This window comes from Phocoena phocoena, chromosome 2 (genome assembly GCF_963924675.1).
Source record: "Phocoena phocoena chromosome 2, mPhoPho1.1, whole genome shotgun sequence".
Classification (NCBI taxonomy): Eukaryota; Metazoa; Chordata; class Mammalia; order Artiodactyla; family Phocoenidae; genus Phocoena; species Phocoena phocoena.
The window spans coordinates 137352083-137376488 of NC_089220.1; the positions used below are offsets into that span (position 1 = coordinate 137352083).

At 47.2% G+C, this 24406-nt stretch overlaps 1 protein-coding gene across 7 annotated transcripts in view; it reads right to left on the minus strand.

The window, feature by feature from the left end:
* Positions 1 to 24406, minus strand: part of NTRK3 (neurotrophic receptor tyrosine kinase 3) — a 378355-nt gene that overhangs the window by 132465 nt on the left and 221484 nt on the right. For all 7 annotated transcript variants that reach the window (XM_065871976.1, XM_065871974.1, XM_065871975.1 and 4 more), the window contains one exon: positions 16621 to 16809. In XM_065871976.1, coding sequence (XP_065728048.1) covers positions 16621 to 16809 — 189 coding nt within the window. The remainder of the gene's footprint in view (positions 1 to 16620; positions 16810 to 24406) is intronic.

Sequence of the window (24406 nt, forward strand, 5' to 3'; positions counted from 1 at the left end):
CAAGAGCTGTGAGTCACATCACTATCAACAAAGGACCAACTACTGAACACGTAGCTCCCATGGTACGTGGTCAGCACATGTGGGGAGAAGCCACATAGAGTTTTGCTTAAGGACCAGGAATCTGAACTTGCATGGCTAAGTATTCCTAAGCGTTCCAGCACCTCTTCCTATGAACTTTCTCCTGGACCACAAGAGCTGGAGCTATTTGGGTCATTTTGCTGAGACCAAGAGAAAGGAATGAGCTTAACTCTAGTTTCAGAACTAGGCCAACTGCTGTGGCCAACTGGGTCCAGCAGGGCACGCCTGCTCCCAGGGGCCTCTCACTCACTGCCTCTCACCCTTTGCGTTCCAGCAATGTGAAATGACGGATATTTTTAATACAAGAGACCTGTCATTTATTTATTAGCTGGGGACAGGCTCTGCAGCACAGAAGGATGCATTATAAATCAACTCCTTTCTCAGTCATTAAAAATTAATCCAGTTCATAATGTAGAACGGCAGTAATTTCTTTATTAGAGCAGCATGTCGTTTTTTTTCCTTTTCTTCCAGGTTTTGTTTTTTACTTCCTCCCTTCCCTGAGGATACGTTTTTTTCTCACAGTGGGCTGGGTATAAATTACCCCAGGGAAAGGTATCAGGAAATATAGCTTTTTCAGACAGGTTACAATGGAGCAGTGGAATCAAAGCTCTGCAGAAAAGACCGTTGACTAATTTCCCCTCAGAAATATGTTCTTACGGAACCTTCCCATTTTGCCCCATGGAAGCTCATTTATGATATTATTCTTTTGTTTCGGACCCACCGTGCATCAAAAATGGAAGGCATTTTAGGTCCTTGATAGGCTAGAGAGAAAGAAATACATAAGGCAGGTGATTTTAGGTGTGTTGGGAGGTCTCTGTGCCCCATCTGTGGCTGGTTGCTTCCTCACAGAGGGACCTACATTAGCTTTTCTTTTTTTTTTTTTTTAACATCAATACATATTGATCTACTTTATTATTTTCAATGACTACATAATATTCCATTATATAGATGCACCATCATTTTTTAAACTTGTTCCCTCTTGATGGGTCATTGGCTCTCACTGACAAAGTTTCCATGTAGCTTTTCTAATGTTTCCAAATTAATTTGGCATTCACCAAAAAAGATGTATGGGTATTAGAAGCCCAGGCCCAGAACAGGAACCCTTCATATACCTCCCCGCTTTAGGCCTGGGATTCAAAGATGCCAAGCAGACCAGACGATGCTGGAATATGCCAAGAGGCTGCAAAGCTGATCCTCTGAGAATGCTTCCCTTTGGTTCTTCCCCTGAGTGGCAGCTCTAGGAAATGCAAAAACTTGGAATTATAAAGAGGGTAACTTCTGTGCTCCCTGGCTTCAGAGGAAGTAAAAGGGAGAATCTAGAATATATGTGCATCTTCTCCCCACCTTGGGCACATTGAGAGGTTTGCAATGGTTGGGTCAACCAGATGACCTCCTCAGATGACCTACCAAGGGCTGTGTATGAAAGGAAGGGGACCTTTCCACACCTGCCTGCTCTGCCCTCTGGCAAGCTGTCCTGGTCCTGGGGGGTCTCCCCGAGACAAACAGTATGGCCCCAACCCAGGTTACTGACGTTGATATCTTTGTCAAACCAGCCACAACTGAGTTAACCCTCCTAAGTAACAAATCCCCACAAATCCCCAAGCACATATTTAAAATCTATTTTCAGAATTACACTGAGCATAATTCAACCAATCAATGAGCCATTAGGAGGTTAGTCCCAACACTTCCTCATTACCAGTGGCATTAGGGCCACCCGACTTAGCAGAATCCAATGCGAAGAGTTGCTGTGTCACCAGCAATTCTAGGTCTGGGGACGGAAGCTAACACAGTGCCTGGTGAGAGGCCCGGCTGGCTACAATCTGGGTGACAAATTAAGCTACACAGCCACCAGGGACAGGAGAAAAGGAAGTTTGGCCAAGAAAGAAGCCAATATGACCTCAAAGACTCTCATTCTCTTCTTCCCAGTGTAGCTGCTGCATCCCCTCCACTGCCCATTGATTTTGGACCCCACTCTGGGAGGCCTGCCTTCCAGGCATCTGAAGTTCTAGATGACCTGCTGAGGTAGGAGTGAGGAGGGTGCTACCTACATGGGAGCCGTGAAAGTGCTAGAAAGGGACTCCCTTCTGCTGACTCGATGGTGGGCACCATGGGTCATCCAAGCCAGCATCTGTCTGACAATCACCAAGCTCATCCTCAGTCTCCTGGAAGGTGGGGTGCAGGTGAAGTAGAGGTCAGCTAATAGTGAGAGGACACAGCCTGGGCCAGGGCAAGAGGCATGTTCCTAAATCCCTGAGTTTGAATCCTGACTCCATCACTGACCAGCGAGTGACCTTGAACAAGTTCCTTAACTTCCATGAGTCTGAGTTTCCCAATCTGTGAAATGGGGACCATAACACTTACATGACAAGTGGATTTAACATAGACAGAAGGACTGATGAGGGGCAGAGAGGGTGGCGGGCTCCGTTGTACCGCAGTTCTGTCATTGCCTAGCTCTGAGACTACAGGAAATGACTTAATCTCCCCAGTGCCTCGGTTTCCCCATCTACCAAATGGGGGAAGTAATAGCACCTATGGTTTTTGTAAGGATTAAACAATTTATCATATTTAAAGAGTTTTCAATGCCAACAGTAAGCACTCCGCTGTGTACGATTTTATTATTATTTTCACCTGCTTAAAGCTCAGACCCCGGCCCTGAGTAGGTATTGAGAGGTACTGAGTAGATGTGATTTCTCCTCTCTTCACTACTCTGCCCCTTTCTTTCTCTTCGCCAGCCCCTGCCCCGACCTACTCTCCAGAAACGATGCTTCCAAAGGATCATACAGCAGCTCCCAGGAATTCACACAGCTTGCTCAACCAAGATAATCGGATCCAGCTAAAACCACATGAAGAAATTTGTCTTTGCTTGGGCATATTAAGTATAGCCTTGAAAATTAGCAGGACAATTTCCCAGACCAGAACAGTACTGACAACCACCACAAATTACCAGCTTGCTTTCCCTCAGCAGAGACACAGGAGAAGTAAAATTTGCATGAGATCAATGTTCTCATCTTCCTCCTGCCACTTCTACCCCAAGAGGCCTCTGCGTACTCCTAGCAGAGCAGGAGTTGACCCTCGTAGAAGAACTGGGGTGGCGGGCAGTGTCATTTCTCACTTTCTTTCTTGCTAACAGACTCTGATTCTGTGGAGGGTATTCACACCCCTCCGGGCAGCCTTATGCCTCAGGGGAAGTGAGTTGCAGTCCCAAGCCCAGGGGAGTATCTGGAGGAGCCTAGGTGTTTGTTTTAGTTCCATTTTCTTTATGGGTGACTGGCTTAAGAATAAACAGATGACATAATTCTGGCCAATGAGACAGGAGGGAAAGGCTGCTGGGGAACTTGGGAAAAGGTTTTCTCAATTTCAATCAACCCACAAGAAGAGACAATTCTGTGCTGTCCCTGGGCCATGTGTTTGGTTGTGATGCCTGGAGCTCCTGCAACCATTCCGTAATCGTGAGGGGAGCCAGCCTGGTGGTAAAGCCAAACACAGAAAGGCAGAGGCAAGAGAACCTCAGAAAAGCAGAACTAGAGTCCTAATGTACTTAACCAGGAGCCTTCCCTACCTATTTACTTGAGTTATGTGATGACCAATTGCCTTCTTGTTTAAGCCCAAGTGAGTCACGATTGCCTAGTACTTTCAGCCAAAAGATCTGAACTGATACGATCAGTGCCCAAAACATGAGATATGTGCACAAATATAAACAAGACCCATAAACATGTACATTTGTGTCTAAAAGTCCCACGTGTATGTCTGCTGAGGAAGAATGAAGGGGCTGTGCACTTATGTATAAGAACAAGGAAAATGCGCTTCCCTGGTGGCGCAGTGGTTGAGAGTCCGCCTGCTGATGCAGGGGACATGGGTTCGTGCCCCGGTCCGGGAGGATCCCACATGCCGCGGAGCGGCTGGGCCCGTGAGCCATGGCCTCTGAGCCTGCGCGTCCGGAGCCTGTGCTCCACAACGGGAGAGGCCACAACAGTGAGAGGCCCGCATACTGCAAAAAAAAAAAAAAAAAAAAAAAAAAAAAAGAACAAGGGAAAAAGGAGGCCACTTGGGCAGCCAGGCATTAAAGCCCTAACTGTATGGGCACAGACATACAAGTAACTCAAGTGATGCACTTGGGCAGGTATACGGGGGAGCAGGGGCACTGCAGTTTCAACAAAATAATGCTTCCTGACAAGGGGGAATAAACAAAGACTATAAAACCAACACAAGAATCTCACCATGAATCTCTCCGCCATCCCCTAGTTGCACCCCCAGCTTTGCAGTCTCATAAACCCAAAAGGAAATTGGTCTGAGCGCTCTGCTCATCTGCATTGATCGTTTCCTGACAACCAACATATTACAGTCCTGACTCCCAAGAGCATCTCTGTGGCTGCGGATCTGGGTGATAAACTGCTATTTCTTAGAGTTGGGGGAAAGAAATCATTGGAGGGAAATATTCTTATCTTTTCAGAAATAACTTCAAGCTTTGCAAACCTCTATTTTTGACACCATCAATCTGGTTTCCTCCAACAGCATATTTGAGGCAGGAATTGTAACTATCGTTGTAAGAATGTCGTTGTCAAGGCAAGGATGGTCATGTATATGCCACTTTGGCAAGGTGACAGAGCCCTTTCAAATTCTCATGCCACGTCATCTCAAAAAATACCAGCTAAGGTGGTCACATTTTCTTATCTCAAGTTTAGAGATGGTGGATGCCTTGCCCACAGTCATGTGGCTGCTGAGTCAGTAGGCTGGGACCAGGGTCTAGGACCACCCATACTCATCTTGCTTTCTTTTCTAATGAAAAGGGATCCCCTTCTTGAAATAAAGAGGTGCTCTGACCTTCCACCCAATTGTTTGGAAACAGTGGCTTGGGGGCAGCAGCTTGCATCTTGGATTGTGCGTTTCTCCTTAGAGGCAGCTCCCTGAGATTCCAATCCTAAGTGGCAGATCTGCCTGGAAACAAGGAATGCAGTGAAATTTGGCCATGACCAGCATCTCTGGATCTGGGGTTTAGGAAGTGTTAGAGGCACCTGCGAGAGCTTCTAGGCAGAGAATAACCAACAAAGACCCCTGATCCACTTGCATGAAGGGCACTTAGTGCTCTGCCAGAAATCCTGAAGAATGCCACCACCCCGACTTGGGACATTCCCATGGAACTCAGCCACTTCCTGTCCCTCCCAGATGCTTGGGAAGAAATGGGACAGAACACATGCCAAACAGGTTCAGGCCCATCTGGGCACTCTGTCACATGAGTTATCACATCTGCTGGGGAGGCAAAAACAGAACCCCAAACCCCCAGAACAGCCCAGAATGCGATCCACTGAACATCTGCATCCACAGAGAGATGCTAATAAGTGTACCTCAAAAATCAAGTTCGGGGGTCCAATAAATTTGGGAAATGCTGCAGACCCAAGTGTTCTCCTACAAAATTGCAATGACCTTTACCATTAGAAGCTCTCAGAATCCCACAGTAAAACAAAAAACATATTCAATCCAGGTTTTCCCAAACTTATTTGACTGTGGAACTTTTTTTCTGAAAAACTCCCAGAGCACCATTTGGGAAATCCTGCGTTAAAGGCAGCTGGAGAGAAGACAGAAGGGCAGTTGCACCCAGGGTTTCTTGGCTAACAGGTGAGTAGAGCTTGGGTTTTTAATTACTGACCATTAAGAAGACAGCACAATGAGAAGGAGAACTTCCCAGCTCTTAGGCACATCTCCCATCTGGAGTATGACTCATGTGCTCATTCAGAGGAAATGGAGATGATGACCATTTTCTCCTGGAAAGGGCTTCTGGAAAGAGAATACTAATAGGGACTGCCACTAACAATAGCACCCCTTGCTGTCTCTAAGGATGGTAAGGGGGTTCTTTTTTCCTGTCTTTTAGCCTCTGCCCATAAAACAGGAATTGCTTTCTCCTCAGAGACACAGGAAGTAACCCCCAGCTCTTCCCCCAAGCTGAGTGCTTGGTCCCTCTCTGTGAGACGTAAGTGATTTACCTGATGGGTGAGGTGGGCAGAGTCCATCATCTCTCATCATATTCTCTTCCAGGTAGGGCTAATGCAGAAAAGGGAGACTCTTCCTGCCTGTGTGGTTTTCCAAGGAGCTCCTAAGCTTTCCGACTTGCAAAAATGAGGCAGACCATGACCCTCCATGCAACCAGATAGACAACATCTGCTCTGAGACCCAACTCCTGTCTGTGCATCCCAAGTTCAAAGCTTGGGAGAGGCATCAAGAAGCCCATTTTGGCTTTACTTCTAAGCAACTTTCTTAAGTCTAGCAAGAAAGCCCAACTTTTGATTCCTATCTGATCGCTGTGTAGATTTCTCAGCTGGTTCAGAATGATCACCCTTAAAAACTCCCATCCAATTTAGATGCTTGAATCCAGTTGAAGGAAAAAAGAGTAAAGAAAGGTCTGGGAAACCTTGAGCTGGAGAGGATCTCTGGAGGGAAATTAATCCTCCCACTCCTTGGAGACAAGACTGAAGCCAAAACATGCCAAGAAGACAAAGAGTCCTTCAGCTCCCAGGGCTCTGGACAGGAAGGGAAGGACCCACTCCACATCTCACTCACTTTCAGCTGTTGGGTGCACCTTCCCCTGTGTTCATGTTCCCCCACAAAATGACATGACTACAGACTGGCTGAGGATCTTGTCATTCCTCACCTCCTTCTCCACCACGGAGCACACACTTACCCCCTAAATACTATTTTTAAGCCAATTACCGTGTATTTACAGTGAGCATAATTATACCTAATTACTTAATTAGCATGACTGCATGCAGCTACTAACTTTGAGTATGTGATTATGGCGGTGAAGCACAGAACATACGAGGTCATGAGACTCAATAGGAAGGCAGGTTGTCTTGGCTCAGGGAGATGGACCAGAGTCTGTCCCTTTGGACTAGTTTGGTTACAGCTCCAAAGTACATGCTCAGCAATTTCTAGCGTTTCAGATAATTTGGGGGAAATGCAATCACATGTTTTTTTTAATCCTGGGATAGAGAAAAGAAATGGCAATATGCTATGCTTAGATTATGCCTAGATCTAAGGGATTTGGGAGTCAGTAACCACAGAGGTTACTCTCCAGGGACTGAAACCCTCAGGACAAGCTCAAGCATGTGGGCCCAGGACTCACTGCCTTGGCTTTCAAGATAACCCATTCTGGAATCATTTAGCTTCGTCTGGAAAGAAAAGAAACTGGTAATGTGTCTGAGCGCTCCTTTCCTCCTTGGGCTCACCAAACCTAACACCACAGCCTTCTCAGGGGTCTGCTACTTATTCTAAGTGGATCTGAAAATAGGATTGAAGGAAAATCCAAGGCGAGCAATCCTAATTTTTGTTTGTTTAAAATGTTCTGTGGGGCTTCCCTGGTGGCGCAGTGGTTGAGAGTCCGCCTGCCGATGCAGTGGACGTGGGTTCGTGCCCCGGTCCAGGAGGATCCCACATGCCGCGGAGCGGCTGGGCCCGTGAGCCGTGGCCACTGAGCCTGTGCGTCCGGAGCCTGTGCTCCGCAATGGGAGAGGCCACAACAGTGAGAGGCCCGCGTACCGAAAAAAAAAAAAAAAGGTTCTATGAAAGACTGTCTGGCAAACAGAGCCTGGAGATACCCAATCGGTGAAAAGGGCTAAGGCAAAATATCACTATTACCTTCACCAAGATTCAACCTATAGTTCCCTTAATGGGGACCATCAAGATCCAACCAGCAGAATAAAGGAAGAGATGTATCAGAACGGCCCACGCCCACATTGGTCCTAATCTCTTCATGTCACATTTAGCCAGGCCTCCCTCCTAAACCAACCAGAGGGGAGCAAACAGCAATCCCCCCACACCCTGTAAACCAGCCTCCACTTCAGCTCCACTCCCAGAGGAAGAGCTCCTAGCCCAGCCCTGTAACCAGATACCATTCCTTCCATCAGGCAAGTCCATCAGGACTTGTGCTAGAGAAAAACCTAGAAAGGCATATTCTTCAGTAGCAGCAGCTACGACTGCTGTCTCTGCTCCTGGTTGCGGGGCGGGTGGCCTCCCAGACAAAGGAGCCCATTCTCCATATTTCATCTGCAAGTCCGTTACGCTGAGCTAAGTGGCTGGGAATAAACACACATCATTACCTTGCGCTAAGCAATGTTTGTTAGTATAGAAGGTGACAGAAATCTATATCATGCCGATGCACTATTAATACTGCATTATGTCCACAGGCTCCGTACTCCCCACCACAGCTGGTAAATCGGCCCTGGCAGTTCCTCCTCCAGAAAATACAGGGTCCGTGGCTGATTGGCCCAGAAGAGGAGGAAGAGACAAGCCACTCCCTCACTCCTGATGTAGGAAACACTGGTCCCAGCTAAAGGGACACAGTTCACAGACCTGCTGGTTCCAGCTTTGGTCATCTTTGTGGACGTCCTCGCCTTTTAGGCTGGTATGATAAGGGGGGTGCATCAAGCAATTGCCCCGAGGAAAGAGAGTGAGGACAGGACCTCCAAACAGCTGCAATGTAGCCAAAGAGAGGTAAGGAAGGGTGGGTCCTTCACCCCATCCCAGGGTCCACGTCAGAGTAGCTGGCACTCAATAAGAGCTCAATGGATGTTTGTTGACTGACTGAGGAATAAAGGAGAAAAGGGGGTTGGAGGGAACCAACATAGATGGGGTATCAACAGCCCAATGAGAACGACGTGCTGTGAGGGACCCCAGGACAGAGCTGCCGGCTCAGCCAGGGATGGGGAGTGACAGGTCTAAGAAAGCAGGATGTAGAGGTGACCAGCCAGGAGAGGCTGAAGGTTGAACGCACACGTATGGTTCAAAGTGTAGAGACTCACGTGGAAAACAGAGTCCTGAAGGCCTGAAAGGAGGCCCGAAAGACCAGGGCCAGCTTGAAAATGACACATGGGGAAAGAGAAGGCATTAGCAACGTTTCTGGGAAACCAAAACAGAAAAGGGCTTGGATGCCCGAAGAGGTGAGGGTCACTGGGGGCTCCGGGTGGGCACCATAGAGAGTCACTGTGACAAACTGATTCTGAGACGCTGTGAAGGCATGAGCACACTGGTCAGAAAATCAGGGCGTCAGTTCTGTAGTCAATGTGGCAATTGGCCTCTGACCAATGACAAGTTAGAAGTGAAGTATGCTCACTATAGGCTAAGTAGCTATCCGGTGAGAATTATACCATCATCAGTTGCTGGTGTAGTTTAGAGCAGAAGACATATAGATGCACACACTTGTGTGTACACACACATACATAGACACACTCAAGAAAGCACACAGAGTAGGTGGGTGTGCACTGACAAGTCCAAGAGACCCTGGGGCAGGAGCTAAGCAGTGGAGGCCAGTCTAATATGAAATGAAAAGAACCTAATCCCCCTTGGTACAGCCACCTGGAAGACAGTTTGGCTGTTTCTTACAAAGCTAAACATCCTCTTACCATGCGATGCAGCAATCATGCACCTAGGCATTTATGCAAAAGAGTTGAAAGCTTATGTCCATGCAAAACCTGCACACAAATGTTTATAGCGGCTTTATTCATAATTGCCCAAACTAGAAAGCAACTAAGATGTCTACTGTGGGTTGAGTTATGTCCACCCACAGCCCCCCCCCAAAAAACAGGTTGAATTCCTAACCCCCAAGTACCTTAGAGTGTGACCTTATTTGGAAATAGGGTCATTGCAGATGTAATTAGTTAAGTCAAGATGAGGTCATACTGGAATAGGATGGGCCCCTAATCCAATATGGCTGGTGTTCTTGTAAGAAGAAGGCCTTGTGAAGACAGACACACAGGGAGGACACCATGTGAGGAAAGAAGATTGGAGTGATGCAGTGGCAAGCCAAGGGATATCAGCAAACCACCAAAAGCTGAGAACAGGGAAGAAGGATTCCCCTACAGGTTGCAGAGGGAGCAGAGTCCCCGGAGACCTTGATTTTAGGCTTCCAGCCTTCAGAACGACGAGACAATACATTTCTATTGCTTGAAATCACAGTTTGTGGTACTTTGCCACAGCAGCCCTTAGACACGAATACAATGTCCTTCAATAGCTGAATACGTAAACTATGGTAGAGCCACACGATGAAGTATTATTCAGTGATAAAAAGAAATAAGCAATTAAGCCACGAAAAGACATGGAAGAACCTTAAATACACATTGCTAAGTGAAAGAAGCCAATCTGAGGAGGCTACATACTGTATGATTCCAGCTATAACAACATTCTGGAAAAGGCAAAACTGTGAAGACAGTAAAAAAGATCAATGGTTGCCAGGGGCTGGGGAGGGGAAATGAATCATGGACCACAGGAGAGTTTTAGGGTAGTGAACCTATTGTGTGTGATACTTAAATGATGGATACATGACACGATGCTCTTGTAAAGCCCATAGAACTATACAACACGAAGAGTGAACCCTGCTGTAAACTATGGACTTTAGTTAATGATAATATATCAATATTTGTTCTTCAATTGTAACAAATGTACCACACTAATGCCAGATGTTAATAATAGGGGAGATTCTGGTGGGGGAAGTGTCAGGGGGTAAATGGGAACACTCTGTACTTCCTGCTTAACTGTTCTGTAAACCTAAACCTGCTCTAAAATTTTTTTAAAAAATTAAGAAACTGACTTATCCCCAGGACCAAGTATTTCCTTATCTGAAGGCAACCATCAGGAACTTGATTTTGGGAACTTGATTTTGGGGAAGAATTCAGAAAGGAGGATAAGTCCCAACAGCCAGACCAAGGCTGACCTAGCTCCATGACTACAGGGACCTTCAGCCAAGGTTCTCTTCCCCATAGGGCTGTCCTTATCCTGGAAACAGGGAGAACACTGAGCCTCCACAATACAGCATTCCTCAAAAGCCAGCTTCCCTGAGTCCAGGAGGTGGAGAGTAAATGCTTGTGGACCACTGGAATCCTAGGCAATGTGATCTGATAGGGAAAGGATGCATCCTGGAGTCAGTAGGTCTGGGTTTTCATCTCAGGCTCTCTCTTAACAGCTGTATGATCTGGGACAAGTCCCTTAAGCTCACTGAGCCTCAGTTTCTTTATCTATAAAATGGGTATAGCAGCCTCTCCCTCAGAGAGTGGGCGAAAGATTGCATGAGGTAAAAAATGGAAAGCCCAGCCCAGGGCTTGGTGCAGAGGAGGCTGTCGATGCAGATCAACGACCTTTCCCTCGGTCTGTGACATCTCTCAAGAGCCTGTGCCTGGAATGAAGACACACTCACCAAGCGTCATCTGACACATGGTTGGTTGCTATCTTCTCCAACCCTAGTCCCATGTTGTGTTTCCACAGACAATGGAGACTGGTAACACAGGGGACTTCCCTGGTGGTCCAATGGTAAAGAATCCGCCTTCCAACGCAGGGGAAGCAGGTTCGATCCCTGGCCGGGGAACTAAGATCCCACAGGTCGCGGGGCAACTAAGCCCGAGCGCCACAACTACTGAGCCCACACACCTCAACGAGAGAAGAAAAAACCTGTACGCCACAACTAGAGAGAAGCCCGTGTGCCACAACTAGAGAAAAGCCCACGCGCCGCAATGAGAGATCCCACATGCTGTAACTAAGACCAGATGCAGCCAGAAATAAAAATAAATAAGTAAATAAATAAAGGAAAAAAATTTTTAAAAAGACTGGTGACACATAAGAGCTACTTCTTGGAATAAGTTCAAAGTCAGGTTTGGGAAACAGGACCCACATCTTTGAGAAGGGACAGGATGACCTAAGATTTCACTCAAAATCATGCAAGACTACTGTGCATGGCTTTTCCTCTAAGCCGTGGGTTCCCAGGAGGAAAAGGTCACTTTGCAATAGGATGGGTCTAGGAAGAACTCACACGTGGTTGGAAGTGAGCCAGATGCCCAGTGATGAGTAGGTACAGGAAGGAAGAAAAGGGAGCGAGGGGATGTGGGGAGGGATATGGGCATTTCAAGTGGGAATTACACTGTGGTAACAGTCAGAGGTGTGAGCTTGGAGGGAGACCTGGAAAGAAGTGACTAGGGGTAGAGGCTGGTAAATCAGCAGCAGATAGGAGCAAGGTGAAGACACGAGGCCCTGGGAGTGGCCCCAAGGGGGCAGAGGGTCCCATCCTGCATCTTGGGAGATCAGCCCCGGTGGCAGTAAGCCCCTGAGGGTAGGGACCATGCATGCCTTGTTCGCCATTGTTTCCAAAGCTGAAAAGAAGGCCTGACACAAACCCTCAATGAATATTTATTGAATAGATGAAAGGGAGAAAAATCAGCACTGTGTGAATGACTCAGATGCTAACGAGGAGGGACCCAAAGGAATATGCTCAAGTTTTACCAAGAGAACTCAGGGGTTCCTGGGGAAACAGAGCTATGAGACAGGGAATGTGAAGAGGTATAATGCTGAGTGGAAGGGGACAATGTCTGAAAGGGGAGGTGAGAGCAAAGGAGGGCTGGCCAGGGTCAGAGAGAGTCTCTGACTACCGGCCCACTAGGAGGGGAGAGGTCAAAGGGAGGAGTGGAGAGCTGGGAATGCTGACGCCGGGAAGATGGGGCCCTGTAACCCCTGAGACAGAAACAACCTGAGAATAAAGGCTGACAGCCTGGCCTGGGGACAGACGGCAGGAGGGAAGGGTGACACGGCTTAGCACCCCCCAGCTAGCCTCTGCTCTCTCAACCAAGAGGCAAAGTTGTCCTCTGAGAATGGGTTTGGGAAAAGGGGATGAACAGAGAACCTCAGGGCCTTGAACAGAGCCGAAGAGCCTTCCAACCGAGCAACGGGCAAGAGGCAAAGCATGACTCCTAACACAGCCGCCTGCAGTCCAGCCCAGCACAGGCACCACAACTGCAGCCTAGAGCAGTCACAAGAGGGACAAAAGTCACCTAGTGCCCAACGTTGCTACAAATAGCTTGACACTTCTCCCCAGTGACCCACCTAGACCGGCCCCTTGCTGTCTCATTCAGAAGGACCTAGCTTCAAATTGGCTGTGTGACATGGAGGGCTGTACCGGTTTCCTGATGCTTTCGAGCATCAGGGTCTTTAAATAAATAATGAGGGCTGCCTCACCAGACTGCAGATTCTATATCCAACCCGGAAGAGCAGCATCTTTATTCAGCTCTTCCAGAACCCCTGGAAAGATGGAATAAATTTAGAATAAAGACAATGCCAAATGCAGAGCACTCGGGAACATAGGTGAGGGGCTGCAAGCATCTGATAACGGATGGTACTAGGTGAGCTCTACACATCCTTGCAGCCCTGACACACTATGAAAAATGCTATGGACCAGACTGAAGACAGAGAGAAAGTGAGAGGGCAGGAGAGGAGCAGCATCTTAATCCCTCCAGCCAGAAAGGTCCCACCATTTATGATAAACACATGTGTAAAGAAAGAAAAGCACTTCTGTGCTAAATCCATCAACGGAGGACTTGCGGAAATGAGGCCTAAAGTCAGGTAGCTATGTCCCTGCGATTTCTTCCCACAGTCTGCACTGTTAAATGGGACGAGGAAAGATGGGAGACCACCCACCCCGGGGCCCCAAGATATGAGCATTTCTCCTCCCTTAATCCCCTGCTTCTTGCCGTCTCCCCCCAAGGGAGTGACCCCAGCCCCGTCTGCAGCATCATAAATGTTCACTGCTTATTTATCTGCCAAGGCACATGTGGTTTTAATTATTTACGATAGTGTTTCATCGCACATGGGGATGTGTCTTGGAGTCCCTTCCCTTGACCGATGAAGCCTTTGTAATCAGAGACCTGCTGCTTCCCAGCCGGTAAATCTCAGCGAGAAGAGGGCCAGGAGCTCCCTTCCAGGACTGTGTGAGTCAGCCATGGATTTGCAGAGGGCGGATTAGCCAAATCCGGTTACAAGGCTCCTGCACGTTGTTTGTCCTTGCCACACATGTTTTCTGAAAACAATTAGGAGCCACCCATTGTCTACCGTGAGGACAAAATGTACCGCTTCCCTGAAAAGGGTATCTTCCTTAATATCAGAGGGTTTGGATAAGCTGGATTCATCCAGGGATTTTGCTCTGATGAGGTCTTGTTTGTTCCCTACTCCCTCAAGTCTTGTCACTAAACCTGCTTCCTCTCTGTCTCCATCGACCCCTTCCTGTGTACACAGAAGTGCTGTCTGGACGTAGAAAGGCCGCCTGCTTTGAGTCACAAACACAAGGAGCTGTGGAGACGCTTCTCCTCTGCACCGTTTCCCAGGGCGACAGCTCCTTGGCTGGGTGCTGGGTCCTGACATCAAAGGACACTCAGAACCCACCGGTCTCTCCACGGTGCCCACTTATTCTGATGGCCCAGAGGGATCTTCCTCCCCACATGCCAGATTCGCCCCATCTGGAAACTATGCCACCACCTGGTATCAGGAGCCCATGGGACCCTACTCTACCCAAGGGCCCAGAGCTTCCGCGACAGGGAACAAAGCCCATTCTCATTTTTCCCGGATTCTGTCTTTATGAATTCACCTACTAGCTACAATTTATGTGCAACCCAGAACACACACACACACAGCACTTTCACAGTCATTCACAAACATTCGAGAAGTGGTGACAAATTTGAGTCACCCCACATGCACGTTCCCGGCTGAGGTTAAAAAGCCATGCTCTGCTTTCTCGTTTCAGCTCTCATACTGTAAACAAGTGTCCTTCTCGTGGTCTATCCAATGCCACCTTTTTTGCATATATGTGCTTTTCGTGGGTGAGATTTCAGTTTAAAGCAGCCCCCAAGCATAGTGCTGAAGCTCTGTCTAGTGCTCCTATGAGTGAGAAGGCTGCGACGTGCCTTATGGAGAAAAGAGGTGTGTTTGATAAGCTTTGTTCAGGCATGAGTCATAGTGCTGTTGGCCACTATGAGTTCAATGTTAAGGAACCAACAGTATGTATTAAGGTGTCTTTAAACAGAAGCACACATAATACAGGTTACGTCTTGATCAGCTGATAAAAGTGCTGTGACCAGAGGCTTGCATGAACCTAACCCTGGATTCCCCCTAGGAACAACGGTCCAACGTTCGCTAATTTAGTGGTCAAAGTGACTTTACAGAATATTTGGAATAACGAGAATCAGTTGTATATTCAACAGCAATGCCAAGCCTCTATTCAAATATCAATATCACTCTAGAAAGCTCAGCAGCGCCAACCCTGGACCGAGCTTGGACCCATGCTACCATCCCAGAAGGGCTTTCCTCCCAGCCTCACCGAGGTCAGTCCAGGATGACCCTGATCTGAGGTGAGCGCTTTAGCCAGAGTAGAACCATTCTTTGCGCTGTCTTCCCCACTGTTTATCTGAAATGCAGGTATCTTTCTTCCCTTGCCCAGCCCTGGTCCAGAACCCAAGTACCCTTCCTCTAACTGGTACTGATGGGGGAGTCTGATAAACACTGAGACAGATTCTGGAGGACATCAAGGTTGGGAGGCAAATGATGACCTTACCCTGATTTTAGCCCAGTACCTCCCACTGTGGCGATCATCTCACTAAAAACAGAGGCAGAAACACAGAAGCAAAGGTGGACAGGGTGGCTGGATGCCCACTCTGCTATAAGATGGACGAGTGGGGGCAGCAAGAGTTCTGTGAGCTACAAAGAGCATAGCCCAAGTATAGAGAGCTCCGCCAGCAGGGAGAGCAAGACCAGAGGCATTTCTTCCTAGGCTGACCTGGGACCAGCTGACCAGACAAAGAGAACAGATTGGCAGAAGCCCACAGGCAGGGAAGGGGGACTCACAGCCTCCCAGAGCCTCGGGTTTCCTGTCTGTAGATGAGGCCTTAACCTACCCCATCCCTTCTGTCCCTTCTAGCTCTAAGGCACTCTTCAGGTGTCTCTGTTCCCTCTCCTGACATAGCTGACTGTTTCTTGGGAGCAGAAGCCGTGGGAGGGGAGGGGTGTGCACTGTAGTCGCTGAGCCTAGATTGAGCCTGGGGACACAGCAAGGGAAACAGCTGCTGGATGGAGGGCCAAGCCACGGAGGCACCAGGAATGGGGAGAGGCCCTAGCAGACTCAGCAGAAATACAAAGGGAGGGGCTGAACCACCAGGAGGAAAGAGAGATTAGGAAGCAGGTGCCCTGAGCCCTCTGATCTGAAGGAGACATCTGTAGCAGGGAGGAGAAGGGTCCTAGCACAGGGGCCATGATCTGATTCTCAGAACGTGCACTTCGGGGCACTGGAGGGGCAGCTAGAGAGAGGTTTCCATTCGAAAGGTCCTCACCGCCCTTCACTCCCTTCCCCTCTAGTGGAGGCTGGGGCAGCGGGTCTGACGACCTCAGGGGCTATTGTCTGGACAGAGTCAGGTTACATTTCCTGAATACACAGGCCAGGTGCACAGGTACAACCAGCCGTGTCTGTGCCCCCTGCCTTACTGGGAGCACCTCTCCAGGTGGGGCTGGGCCTCCTGCCTCCAGGCTGCTCCCCGCCCCGCCCCGATCCCGCTCTGCCCAGGGGACTCTGTCCCAGTGGTGTCCCCTCGCCCAGGCTATTCTTCAAGTTTTGAAACAAAGAGGGAGGGTCTCTTAGAGAGTGGGAGGTTAGCAGGTGGTAGGTCACCCCAGAAGGTTCCAGAACCCCAGCTACGTGGTCTATCGCCATGCCACCCTCCCTCCCCAGAAGGGACAACATTCTACTGTGGTACTCACATGTGTCTGGCTTGTGGCAGTTGTGTCCCTGACGGAAGTACTGGGGGTTCTCAATGACCGGGATGCGAGTCATGCCGATGACCACTGTGTCCGGCCCGGCATCCAGAGATGAGGGCGTGGTGATGCCATGGTTGATGTGATGCAGCGGGCTGGCTGAGTCCTCCTCGCCACTGATGACAGCCACAGGACCTGCACACACCAGGAGAGACACAGGACCCCGGTGAAGTCACATCCAGTCAGTGCCCAGCCCTGCCCACAGACCTTTTCACTCTTTTTCCCACCACATTTTCCATAGGAGCAAAATCCATTGGAAGAGTATTCTCGAATGCTCTGGATTCTGAATTGAGAATAACCGCTTAATTCTCTTTCATGAGAGGGAGGAAAATCTACCTCATCACACCACGGAAACAGCTGCAAAATAAGAGTGAATCTAAATGATTATGACATGAAGTATCCCCACTTTACCCAAATCCAAATTAGTTCAAAATCATTAAAAGTTCAAATAAGTTTCTTTGCTTATATAACAACAACAGGATTTTTAAAATGGTCTAGCGGTAGTATGCAGCCTGTCCCTTGTCTCTTCAAGAGCTTTCAAAACTACTGGTGCTGGGTCCCACCCTCAAAGATTCTGATTCAGTTGGTCTGGGGATGCAACTTGGGCATCAGGATTTCAAAGCTCCCTTGTGAGTCCCAAGTCCAGCTAAGATCTGGAGCCTCTCTTTAGGGCCTTGGAGGCTGAGAACCTTTCCAGAGTGGCCATCAGATGCCCACAGGAGTATGAAGTAACTTTCCCTGGATTCTGCTATCAACCCTCCCCGGTCCACAGACAGACAAACCCAATGTGGGCTTGGATCTAACTCCGGCCAGCTTTCGCAAGCGACAGCACTCAGGCTGCAATACTATTAGCCTACAGACAGCTGGGCCAGCTGACCCCCTCTTGAAAGTTCCCTATTTGCCCCAATGGCTTCAGAGAACACCATTTGCATCTTCACCAACCCTAACGCCACCATATTGTAACCCAAAGAAGAAAACCAGTAAATAAGGTGATTTGCGAACACGAGTTGAGAAAGATGATTAATGCTGCTGTCTTGGTAGAGAAATGATTCTGCCTGGTGGTGTGATTCTCCCGTAAGTACAAATAAAACTCCTGTAAAGTGAATTAGCTGTGACTGTTTGTGGCTTTCTACAAGTGGCATTTTAAATGGCTGCTTTGCAAGACACACGGTCCCAAGACAAAGCACCTGCTGTGATTTGGTTTCGCAGCTTTTGAACAATATTTCCACTACAGAAATCCACTTACATCTTACTGAAGTTTATGGGGAGACTATTTCCCATCAAATAGCAAGGTGAAGCGCCAATGAGGCAGAACTAAATGGAGGATGGGTAAGTGCAAACTGAGGACCCTGAATTCCACCCCGTCAGCACAGACAGGCTTATTTCAATCCACGACAAATGTGTGACCGTGCTTGGGGACCATGTGAAAAAAGTAGCAGTAAGGGGTTGCCCAAATACTCGCAGGCATCACGTGCCTTGCGAAAAGAGGCCAGTTCTCGAAAATACCTTGTGAACTTTTTTGAAACACTTCACAGTGATTTCCAGTTAAACATGGAATGCTGAACACTGGTCTTTAGCCTGCTCACCCCAACTGTTATTAACATACAAAGGAATTAAAGAAATATTGGTGCACAAAGAGGAAGAGGGGAGACAAGAGGAAATGAGATGTTTCAACAACGTTTTGGAAGATGAGAAACCAAAGGAGGAGAAGCTCGCTTACAGAGAGGAGGAAGATAGGGAAGAAAGGACCACCAGGTCTGCAGCAGGGAATCATGACAGGAAGTCAGTTCTGCTGGGGAGACCCAGTACTTGAAGGGTCAGGGGACCAAGGAAGGCTGCAGTGAGGCTCGGGGCTGGAACAAGTCACCCCGGCCATCACCTTCCCCCCAATCCGTCAGAGTCTAGTGGTTTCATCCCAGAGAAATTGAACCTGAAACATTCAGGGGTGGGCTGGGGTGAAGCACGAGGCAGAGCTCCTTCTTCTTGCTCCTAAAACAACAGAAACGGGACTTCCCTGGTGGTCCAGTAGTTAAGAATCCTCCTTCCAACACAGGGGACGTGGGTTCGATCCCTAGTCAGGGAACTAAGATCCCACATGCCGTGGGGCAACTAAGCCCGCGTGCTCTAGAGCCCACATGCCACAACTACTGAGCCCATGTGTTCTGGTGCCCGCTTGCCGCAACTAGAGAAGCCCACGTGCCACAAGGAAGAGCCTGCGCAATGCAACAAAAGATCCCGCAGGCCTCAATGAAGATCCCGCGTGCCGCAACTAAGACCTGACGCAGCCAAATAAATAAATAAATATTTTAAAAATAATAAATAAAACAACAGAAACCAGGAACAACACTGCTTACCCAGCCACCTCACCCTTGGTCTTGCCTCAAATACCGCCACCCCAGAGGAGATTACAGAATGCTTCTCTGGAGAAACTAAATGCCTTAGAATGGACTTCTGGAGAGTGACATGTGAGGGTCTCCCAAGGAAGTGGAGCTTACATGGCAATCATGCCTTAGTGAAGCGGGACAGTTGACAAGCCCCACTGTGCACACAAAACAGGATCTTATTAGCTTTCTAGTGTTCAATTCCTAAATACGAAGAAACAGTCCAGGATCACCAGACACTTCAGCAAAGCTTCAGCATGAGAGAGGGGCACAAGACACACAATCAGGACCTGCAGGAAGCAGAGGCAATTCAGGGAGCAGAAGATTTTTTTTTTTTTTTTTTTGCAGTACGCGGGCCTCTCACTGTTGTGGCGTCTCCCATTGCAGAGCATAGGCTCCCGACACGCTCCGCGGCACGTGGGATCTTCCCGGACTGGGGCACGAACCCGTGTTCCCTGCATCGGCAGGCGGACTCCCAACCACTGAGCCACCAGGGAAGCCCTAGCAGAAGACTTTTTAAAAAATATCTTCAGAAAGATAAATGAAGATATTGCATCCAGAAAACAAGATGATACTTAAAAATGACCAATTAGAAGGTAAGAAAGAATCCTTGAGAATTGTGATCATCAAAATTTGAAAGTCATAGAAGAATGGAAGATAAGTCAAGAAAATGTCCCAGAAAGTCAAACAAAAAGGAAAAAGGTGGTAAATAGGAGAGAAAAGATATGAAAATTAAAGACTCGATCTAGAGAGCCAACATCTGATTAAAAGCAGAGAGAGACAGAGAGGGAGAGGGACAGAAAGAGAAAGATGAAAGGCCAAAATAAAAGAATAGGGAAAAATTTGCCCAAAATATTATCTACGCAGTTCCCAGAACAATTAACACATACATGAGAGCATGCATGCATGCACATGCGTGCACGTGGGTGCGTATACACACACACACACACACACACACACACACACACACACGACACAAAGTTATGAAATGCCAGAACCATGAGGATAAAGAGAAGATGCTAAGGGCTTCCAGGAGGATGGGACAGGTCATATTTCAAAAGTAACAGGAAGCAGAAAGACAGCCTAATTCTCCATAAAAACCTAATACTGTTACTGTAACTGACCAAATTCCTTCAAAATTCTGATAGACAAATTTTCAACCTAGAATTCTATACCTAAAAATGTATCCACCCATAGTAAGGGCAAAAGGGACATATTTTCAGACATGTAAAAATTTACCTCACCCTTTCTTAGGAAGTGACGTGAAGTGGAAGGTTCAGCAAAACAAAGGGGCAAAAAAGGAAAGGGGAGTCAGGGATCCAGTTCTCAAAAGACAAAACAACAGAAGGTCCCCCCACACACATTGGCCCCTTCTGCTCTCAGCATTACAGGACATGGGTTGTTACAGCAACGTGGAGGAAGGACACCAAATCAGGAGGAGTTTGGAGAAGACAGAACATTGGACATTCGAATCTGCTTTCATCAAGTCAATGGACAAAGCGAGTGATCAACAAAGTGGTCCAAAAGCCTGTGCTTTAAAACAGTGTCAGCTTTCTCGACATTATTTATTCTGGAATCTGAAAAGGGCTGGGGAAAGAGCCATGGGTAGAAGTGTCCTTCTATGGTCTCCCAAGCCACGGAGAGGATGGATGGGGAGGCCCACAAAGACCTGACAGAAATAAAAGAATAAAGCAGACTAAGGAGCCCTGGAGGACCCACTACTTAAAATGCAGGCGGAGAAAGGGGAGTTGAAAAAGGAGAATGAGAAGAAACGGCCAGAGAAGGCTGTTCTCTTAGAAGTCAAAGTAGGAGAACTTCCGGAAGCTGAAGAGCATCATATACAGAGGGCAAGTAAGATGAAGAATGAAATCAGGCCACTGCATTTGACAATAAGAAGGCGGCTTTAATGAGAGCAGATTCCACAGAACAGTAGAGGAAAATATCATATTATAGTGGGTTGAAGAGCTAGAGAAATCACCATCACCATCATCATCATTTTTATCACTGAGTGCTTCCTATATATCAAGCTCTGGAAAGGTAACTTTTTTACCTTTATACCTTTATACCTTTATGTGCCACCAGCATCCACTCCAAGAATCGATTTCCCTTCCCAAGTCTGGCTGATTCTCCTGTCCTTTGCCTCAGGGGGAAACCCACAGACCTGTGGTCCCTCTGGGAAAGGAAGCATTTCTTCTTACCTGAATATCCACAGAAAAGAATTTATTAAGATACAAAGGAGGGACAAGTAATTCAGGGGACATCTCAGCTGTGTGGGGAGCTCTCTTCTATTTTCTGAGCCCTAAGGCAGGTCAGGAGGAGTCAAGCTTGCTGTCTTCTTAGCTCTCAACACACACACACAGACTGTCTAGTATCTGTGATGGGCCTCTCTGCTGTCACTAATCCATTCCTAATTGCACATTTATTTTGGTATGCAGCACTAATAAACAAAAAGAAGGAAACAGGTTTATAGCCCTTCTGGTTAGTTCAAGCTTTTGAGAGAGACCTGAAGGAAGACAGGTCTGCTCAGACACTCCCATCACATGATTCTCTTCCCAAATAGGTGCCTTTTTTTCCCTTCAGACCTATGGTGGGTTTTGTTCCTCCAATCACACCGTAATAGAACCATTAGATAATGAGAGACAGCTTGATGGCCCCGACAGGTGTCCTGCCCAGCAGGATGGTCCAAACTGTCTTTCCAGAGTCTCTCTCTTTCCTTCCCTGCTCGTTCTATAGCAGAAAATAAGGGAGCAGAGCCAGGGATGGCTCGGAATTTCATAAGTGGTTGATTCCAGTGTAGGGCTCAGTTTCCCCCAGAAAGCAAAGGTCTCTGATGGGAACACAGGTGGAATTTCACTGCAGTAGAGTGAGCTCTGACCCAGGTGGGCAGGGCCCCCATTGCAGGGAAGCTGGGGGCTGCAAGCCACCACAAGGCCTGCAGGGACATGGCATCCTCAGAAGCCTCTGGAGACTCAGGGTCCACAGTACAAAAGGGGAGGGGAGGAGGGAAGGGGTGCATCGCACACAATTAAAGAGGAAAGAGCAGTAGCCTCCCTGGTAATGCATGACCACAGAAACACTCACTGCCTCTTTCAGATCCGAGGAAGAACCTCCTTAGAATCATCTCTCCAGTGTTTCTTACCCTTGTCACCTAAATCCCCTTCTGTTCCACAAACACCCTAACTTACAAAGCATTAACAATTCTCAGACATTTGGCCCCAAGAACACCCAATCATTGACTCTACACTCTGGCATTTGCCCAGTCAATGTGTGGAAGTGGAAGTCTCCAATTTCCAAAGGAATGACTTGGAGTCCCAAGGATGTGGTTACAACGAAAGGGAAAGGGAGGAAAAATAAACCAACTTTTATTAAACACCTACTATATGCCAGAAATATTGCTGGGCATTTTATTCTCATTTGATCCTCCAAAAAATATTTGTATCCCCATGCAATCAACTGGAAAACTCAAATAAGTTTGGTTTTTCAAAAATCACTCAGCCAGGAAGTGATGGAGCCTGTATCTGAACCTATGTTCATCTCCGAAGTTCTTCCTCTTCCCACCAAACTACCCAATTTCCCAATAGGATGGCTGACACCTAGTATTTTTTATAAATAGCCAGAACTCGGTGTGAACACATGAGCCCATTAAGGAAGCCAAAACATCACATCTGAATCAAGTCACCTAGGAATAGATCACCAAATATTTTCAAGGCTGAACCAACCCATATAAGATAACTTTGGGCAGTCAAGGCCAATATTTATGGCTAGATTGTAAAATCCTGGAGCCAGGATCCAACCATTTCTATATTCCTTCATTTATCCTTGTACTTCTTTCCAAAGTGGGGCACGGAGAGGCGGCAATCTCGCCTAGCCATTCAGAAAACCCTCTTAGAAATTATGGTCATCATGACTGCTGTTCACCAAGTATTTCCAGGCACCTGGTAGGAAGGCAGTTTTCTGCACTCCTTGAGGTGAGGCAGTACCCTATCACTTTCTTTGGCTAATGAAAATGAGCAGAAGTGATCTGTATCACTTCCCCATGGAAGCTCGAAGATCTAGTGTGTTGATAACATATCACCTCACACCTGTTAGAATGGTTAGCATCAAAAAGGCAAGAAATAACACATGCTAGTGAGGACATGGAGAAAAGGGAACCCTTGTACAGTGTTGGTGGGATTGTAAATGGTGCAGCCACTGCAGGAAAAAAATATGGAGGTTCCTCAAAAAATTAAAAAAATAGAACTACCGTATATTCCAGCAATTCCATTTCAGAGAATACAGGAGTCCCCCCATTATCCACGGTTTTGCTTTCTGTGGTTCCAGTCACTGGTGGTCAACCATGGTCCGAATAGTAAATGGAAAATTTCAGAAATGAATAATTCATAACTTTTAGGTTGTGCACTGATCTGAGTAGTGTGATGAAATCTCACACTGTTCCTTCTCCATCCCACCCTGGACATAAATCACCTCTTGCCCAGCACATCCCACGCATTAGTCACTTAGTAGCCACTGGGTTAAAAAAGATCGACTGTCATGGTATCACAGTGCTTGAGTCCAAGTAACCTTTATTTTACTTAATAATGGGCCCTAACGCAAGAGTAGAGATGCTGGCAATTCAGATATGCCAAAGAGAAGCTGTAAAGTGCTTCCTTTAATTGAAAAGGTGAAAGTTCTCGACTTAGTAAAGAAAGAAAAAAATCATACACTGAGGTTGCTAAGATCTACAGTAAGAACCAATCTTCTATCGGTAAAATAGTGAAGAAGGAAAAAGAAATTCATGCTAGTTTTGCTGTTGCACCTCAAACTGCAAAAGTTACTACCACAGTGCATGGTAAATACTCAGTTAACATGGAAAAGGCATTACATTTGTATAATAAGAGACTTTGAGAGAGAGAGAAACCACACTCATATGACTTTTATTACAGTATATTATAATTGTTCTATTTTATTATCAACGTACCAAATTTATAAGTTAAACTTTATCATAGGAACGGATGTATAGGAAAAAACATAGTATACATAAGGTTTGGTACTATCTTCAGTTTCAGGCATCCACTGGGGATCTTGGAATGTATCCCCCATGGATAAGGGGGGGACTACTGCATATCCATAGGAAATGAACATACTATGTCAAAGAGATATCTGCACCCTTACGTTCACAGTACCATTATTTACAATAGACCAGACATGGAAACAGCCTAAGTGTCCATCGACAAATGAATGGATAAAGCTGTGGTATATATATACCAAATGGACTTGGTATATATCAACCAATTTGATACGTATATCAAATGGAATATTATTCAGCCACTAAAAGGAGGAAATCCTGCCATTTGCAACAACATTAATGGACC